This window comes from Choloepus didactylus, chromosome 23 (genome assembly GCF_015220235.1).
Source record: "Choloepus didactylus isolate mChoDid1 chromosome 23, mChoDid1.pri, whole genome shotgun sequence".
NCBI classification, from domain to species: domain Eukaryota; kingdom Metazoa; phylum Chordata; class Mammalia; order Pilosa; family Megalonychidae; genus Choloepus; species Choloepus didactylus.
The window spans coordinates 2,633,976-2,640,531 of record NC_051329.1 but is presented as its reverse complement, the minus strand read 5'-3'; the positions used below and the strand labels follow the sequence as shown (position 1 = coordinate 2,640,531).

The 6,556-nt window shown below is 58.9% G+C and overlaps 1 protein-coding gene across 1 annotated transcript; it reads left to right on the top strand.

Annotated features, from left to right (window-relative positions):
- The first annotated feature begins 1,405 nt into the window (after nucleotides 1-1,405).
- Nucleotides 1,406-4,142, top strand: FZD10 (frizzled class receptor 10). The gene has a single exon (XM_037817196.1). It carries the CDS (start codon nucleotides 1,421-1,423, stop codon nucleotides 3,167-3,169), a length of 1,749 nt encoding a protein of 582 aa, XP_037673124.1. The 5' UTR covers nucleotides 1,406-1,420; the 3' UTR covers nucleotides 3,170-4,142.
- Nucleotides 4,143-6,556: the final 2,414 nt, after the last annotated feature.

Here is a 6,556-nt window from a genome sequence, read left to right as displayed (position 1 = left end):
CCCCCCCCCAGCTCCGCAGCATCTTAGGGGTGTAGCCGAGGAGCTCGCAGGCCGGGCAGATCGCTCGCCAAATAACATAAATACCCGACAAGCGAATGACTTCCTATAATAAATAAACCCAACCGCCTAGAAGAAATCGCCAGCCCCGGCGCGAGGCCCCGAAACTCTGCGCCTTTGGTGGGGGCGGGGGTCACCCTCCTGTCAGCCAAACCCCCACTTCCCGGGGGGGCTTTCGAGTCCCGGGAAGCGGCCCGCTCCCCGCCCCCCGCCCTCCTTAGGAGACCTCGGAGGAGCGGCCCTAAAATCCGGATTCCCAGGGCCCCTCCCCCCGCCCCTGGCTCTTCTCTTTGAAATTTCAAAGGCAAGCCCCTCCCCGGAGCCGGAGCCCCCGAGCCGGGGCTGGCAAATACCCGGCCCGGGGAAGCCGCGGGCAGGTTTACAAGCGGAGGGGCCAGTTTATGGCCGAGGCTGTAAAAACGCAAATCCCACCTCTCTTTGAAAGCGCCCCTCCGCCCGCGGACCCACCGTCCAAGCGGGGAGAGACGCGCCGGCCCCTCCGCTGGCCGCGCGCACCAGCCCCCGAACTTCCAGTAACCTCGGCGCCCTCGGGCTGCGGGGACAGTCCCCGGGGCCGCCGGGAGAGGGGGCGCCGTGGCTGGGCGCAGCGCGGGGCAGAGCTGGGGGCGGCGAGGGGGAGGCGGTGCGCGCGGAGGGGGCGGGCGGGTGTGTCCCGGGGCCGGGCGGCGACGCGGGCGGGACGCGGCCGGCAGGGGGGCTCCAGCCCCGCGGGGCCCGGGCGCGGGTGGGTTGGTGCGGGGGGGAGGCGGGCCGTCCCGGGGCCGCTCCGCTTTCTCATGCAAAGCAGGGGCGGGGGCGGGGCGGGCGGCCCGGGGCGGGGCCTGCCTGCGCTCGCTTCCCCTCCACCCCTTGCCTTTTTGCGAGCCTTCTCCTCCCGGGACGCCGATCTCCAGGCAGCGGCTGGCTGGGCCCGGTCGAGGCAGGCGCAGGGAGGGAGGAGCCGCCCGGCCCGCGGGAGAGAGGCGCGCTGGCCCCGGCCCCCGTGCGCCCGCGCCCCCTGGGCGCTCCAAGAAGAGGCCAAAGTTTGCCGCGGCCGAGAGTGGCAGCCCGCGCCGGGCGGCTGCACCGAGAGCTCCGGGAGCTTCGGTCGCTTCCCGGTACCGTTGCCAACTTTGCTTGTCTCCCCCGCGGCCCCCCCCCACTCCGCGGAGGCCCGGCGCGGGGATCTAGGCCGGGGACCGCCGTGCGCACCGCTCGGGCCAGGCAGGGTGAGCATGGGCGAGGTTCCGAGCCGCGGCGGGGAGCCGGGGCCAGCAGCCCGGACCCGGGAGCGGCGGCTCTGAGGGGCGCGGATCCCTCCACCCCCAGCCCCGCGAGGGCACCCCCCTCCCCCGACACCACCATGCAGCGCCCCGACCCCCGCCTGTGGCTGGTCCTGCAGGTGATGGGTTCGTGCGCCGCCATCAGTTCCATGGATATGGAGCGTCCCGGCGACGGCAAGTGCCAGCCCATCGAGATCCCGATGTGCAAGGACATCGGCTACAACATGACCCGCATGCCCAACTTGATGGGCCACGAGAACCAGCGCGAGGCCGCCATCCAGCTGCACGAGTTCGCGCCGCTGGTGGAGTACGGCTGCCACGGCCACCTCCGCTTCTTCCTGTGCTCGCTGTACGCGCCCATGTGCACCGAGCAAGTCTCCACCCCGATCCCCGCCTGCCGGGTCATGTGCGAGCAGGCCCGGCTCAAGTGCTCCCCGATCATGGAGCAGTTCAACTTCAAGTGGCCCGACTCGCTGGACTGCAGCAAACTCCCCAACAAGAACGACCCCAACTACCTGTGCATGGAGGCGCCCAGCAACGGGTCGGACGAGCCCGCGCGGGGCTCGGGGCTGTTCCCGCCGCTCTTCAGGCCGCAGCGGCCCCCGGGCGCGCAGGAGCCCCTGCCCAAGGACGCGGGCCCCGGGCGCGCCGCCGCCTGCGACAACCCGGGCAAGTTCCACCACGTGGAGAAGAGCGCGTCGTGCGCGCCGCTCTGCACGCCCGGCGTGGACGTGTACTGGAGCCGCGACGACAAGCGCTTCGCCGCCGTGTGGCTGGCGGTCTGGTCCGCGCTCTGCTTCTTCTCCAGCGCCTTCACCGTGCTCACCTTCCTCATCGACCCGGGCCGCTTCCGGTACCCCGAGCGCCCCATCATTTTCCTCTCCATGTGCTACTGCGTCTACTCGGTGGGCTACATCATCCGCCTCTTCGCCGGCGCCGAAAGCATCGCCTGCGACCGGGACAGCGGGCAGCTGTACGTCATCCAGGAGGGCCTGGAGAGCACGGGCTGCACCCTCGTCTTCCTCGTGCTCTACTACTTCGGCATGGCCAGCTCGCTGTGGTGGGTGATCCTCACGCTCACCTGGTTCCTGGCCGCCGGCAAGAAGTGGGGCCACGAGGCCATCGAGGCCAACAGCAGCTACTTCCACCTGGCGGCCTGGGCCATCCCCGCCGTGAAGACCATCTTGATCCTCGTGATGCGCCGCGTGGCGGGGGACGAGCTGACCGGCGTGTGCTACGTGGGCAGCCAGGACGTCACCGCGCTGGCCGGCTTCGTGCTCATCCCGCTGGCCTGCTACCTGGTGGTGGGCACCTCCTTCATCCTCTCGGGCTTCGTGGCGCTCTTCCACATCCGCAGGGTGATGAAGACGGGCGGGGAGAACACGGACAAGCTGGAGAAGCTCATGGTGCGCATCGGCGTCTTCTCGGTGCTCTACACGGTGCCGGCCACCTGCGTCATCGCCTGCTACTTCTACGAGCGCCTCAACATGGACTACTGGAGAACCCTGGCCGCGCAGCACAGGTGCCAGCTGAGCAACGAGACCAAGACTCTGGACTGCCGGATGGGCGCCTCCATCCCCGCCCTGGAGATCTTCCTGGTGAAACTCTTCATGCTCCTGGTGGTGGGCATCACCAGCGGCGGGTGGATTTGGACCTCCAAGACGCTGCAGTCCTGGCAGAACGTTTGCAGCCGCAGGCTGAAGAAAAAGAGCCGCGGGAAACCGGCCAGCGTCCTCACCGGCGGGGGGCTCTACAAAAAAGCCCAGCACCCCCCCAGGACCCACCTCGGGAAATACGAGATCCCGGCGCAGCCCCCCACCTGCGTGTGAGCGGGGCCGGGCGGGCGGCGGGGAAAACCCGCCCGGGGGGCTGCAGCGGCGGCGGAGAGATCGGGAGCTTCCCTCGGTGCGTTGGCTGGTTGTTTTTTGTTTTTGTTTTTTTAATAAAAATGACAGGAAAAAAATTTAAAAAGCTTTTATCCTTGAAATTCAGGATGCTGTGATACACTGAAAGTAAAAGATGTACTTAAAGGTTTTGCTTTTTGGTTTTGTTCTCAGTGAAAGGAACCTCCTCAGTCAAGTGGCCTCTTGTGTAATTAATTTGTGGCAAAGTAGTTGATTCAGCTCTCGGAAGAAAACTTTTGTTTAGAACCTTCCAGAAATATGCACTGTGCATTTTGAGTTTTCAAAGATGAGAGGAGATCGCTTCTTCACAAATTAAAGGGTCTCTGGGGGTTTCCGAGAGCGGGGCTGCTCCCTCCTTAGCCTTCCCGGGGCCTCCCTGGGGAAGGCTGCTGTGCCAGACGGCGGCTTCTGCGCCAACAGAAAGAAAGAGAACCTTGACAGTCATCCCAGGCTCGTGCATTTGGAGTCACTTAAAATAGACCCAGCCCCAAACAGAAACTTCCACCACACACAACATTTGTAAATTCAAAGGATGTGCAATACATTTTTCCCCCTTTCCATGAAAATGAAAAAGAGAAACAAGTATTTTGCTGTACATAAAGACAACAAAAGAAATCTCCCAACAAAAGAACCCAGAGGCCCAGCCCTCAGAAACCCTTTAGTGCTACATTTTGTGGCTTTTTAATGGAAACCAAGCCAGTGTTATACACGTTTGGACTGATTTGTCGGAAGGAGGGGGAGAAGAGGGAGAGGGCTCATTGAAAGGTACCCGGGGGGCTTATTGACTTTCTCCATTGTTAAACAAATGATTCCCATGAATAGATCAAGAGGCGCCAGAGCAGCGGAGACCCACTCTGTGTGGCGCATTCTCTCCCCCGTGCCAAGAAAGCATGGCTCCTGCTTGTGTAGATCTGTAATATATATTTTTCATGCGCCACTATTTTATTAAAAAATAAAATACGTTCTTTAGTTTGCTGCTAAGCATGTGTGTGTTGCAAAGTTTCCCTTCTCTGCATGTGGAGAGAATAAGGAAAACTCTCCCTCCGTTTGCTTTTGAGGCAAATTCTGGGTGTGCACCTCTATCTAGCGATGACTGGTTATATAGGTGAAATTGCAGATAGGTGGATCCCACGGCTGGCAGAGGAACTCGATTTCCGGTTTCAGAGGAAATGCATGTAGGAGACGTGTAAGGCTGCAAATAGTATCTGTGGTGCTTGCTAGCTGGGAAGGAGGACTTGGTGGCAGTACAGTGAACCTGGTGAGCTTCCTGCAAAATCTAGGGAGAAAGAAGCCAAGTAAGAGACTTAGAGCAGCGCAGGGCTCCCCTGACCGGCCGGGGTCCAGGTGTGCCCTGAGATCACCGTCAACAGTGGCCCGAGGCGTGCTGGCTTGGCAGCAACCAGAGCGTGGGGCCAGGTTTACCAAACAGTTGCTAGAGATGCACAGGATGAAGTGTCTGCCAGGTGTGGTGAGTGGTGAGTCCGCAGGGGAAGTTCATCAGCTTTGGGATTTCCTAACACTCGATTCTTCCTCTGGATTTACTATTAGAGTTGTGTAGCTGTGAGGAATTGGGTCGGGCCGGGTTCAGCTGGTCAGAGGCACAGCTAAACCCAGGTTCTCAGCTGAGAACTCACAGAACACGTTCACTGTCCCTGGCGCCGTGCGAAAGTCAGGCTCCCCCTCAACGAGGAGCTCTTAGGAACTTGGAACATGTATGGGCTCTTAGCAAAGGTGGAGAGGAGCCTGAAGTCAGTGTGGCCTGTTCTGTGAAGGCAGTGTTTCGGATCAAAGCCTGTGGACATAACACCTGGGTTCCACAGAAGTGACTCTGGGGGCTGCTCTATGGATACCTGGTTTCCTGGGTGTGAAGCCCAGTAGCGTGCAGAAGCAGCTAGATGAAGTAGTTTGGGGTCAAGTTCGAGAAATTACTTACTTTTAAGTAAGTAAGTAATTTGATGTAAAATCTAGAGCAGTGTTCAGTGCATTCAAAAACAGAAAAAAGGTCAAAATAAAAATTGCATACACATATAGACCTGTTTGTTGCATGCCCCATCTCCCCCCCAAAAAATAGACTGTACGGAGATATGTATGTATGCGTATGTGTGTGTATAGTGTTTCCTTTCTGTGACTCTTAGGGAAAATAAAAATGGCATGTTTGGAACTGAGCTTTTGACACTTCTAGAAAGGTAGCACTGTCAGGACTCACAGAGAGATTCAATTCTGAAATGACTGGGCTAGTGAGCTAGTTCAGCTCTGCCCATGCTCAGGTGTGGAGGTTTTAAACTGTGGTCCCAAGGAAAAACAAGTTTAACGACATACATCAAAGCCTTCGCTGTTGTTTAGCCCTGGGTGTGATTCAGGTGGCTCCAGCCCAGCACTGCAGCAACCTTGCTTACAGATGTCAAGGGATTTAAAAAGATAGCCAGGCTGGGTGCACAGCAAGTCTAACAAGGATCACCAAAGTAGCAGCGGAGGAGCTTCTAAGCAGACTGCTTCAAGGGCTCCCTCCTCTCCAGGAGCTGAAATCTGACCCCTGTTCACAGACAGAGAAGTGAATTTTAGAAGTCAGAAAGCTACAAAAGCCTGCTGCTAGTCCTTGGATTCTCTATAGCCAGTGCAGGATTTCCAAAGGAAATTCTTAATTTGGAGATTTCTCAGCTTCAAAGCTTCATGGCCCCAGCTCCAGGAATACTGGAAAACCTGTTTTGGGTGGCAGAGCTGGGCGGCGAGGCCATAGCTACAAGGAGCCCAAAGAGGATGCTCAGGGTGACACTGCCGTCCACACCCATTCATCGGCGTCCATCCACCTTGCACCCCTCTGCCAGGGCCGGGGTGAATCACCGCCTGGTGCTTGGCATCAGGGAGCTCTCACTTTGTCCGGGTGATACACAAAGCGGCCCAGGGGTGTGGACATGACACAGACTCATCTGAATTTCTGTGAGTCAGGGGACACGTCCCAAAGGTGGGAGCATTTCTGCTGTGGTTCAAAATCCACAGAAGGCAAAAGTTTCCCCAAGTGCAAAAGTGAGGCACAGTGAAATCGCAAGGTTACATAGACAGGGTGGAAGTTCTAGATTGGGAATGGAAACGTCCTTGAGGACCTGGACTGGGTCTGACTGTTCTCCCTGCACGCCCAGCGCCCTGCACAAGTAGCTGCAATCATAAGCACGGCCGCAGCCATAGCCACACTTGCAGCTGACCCTTCGGGGCACTGATTGTCTGCTAAGTGCTTTGCAGGGATTGTTGCATTTAATTATGACAAGGACCCATTCAGGTAGCTACTCTACCAAGTGAAGAATCTGAGGCACAGAG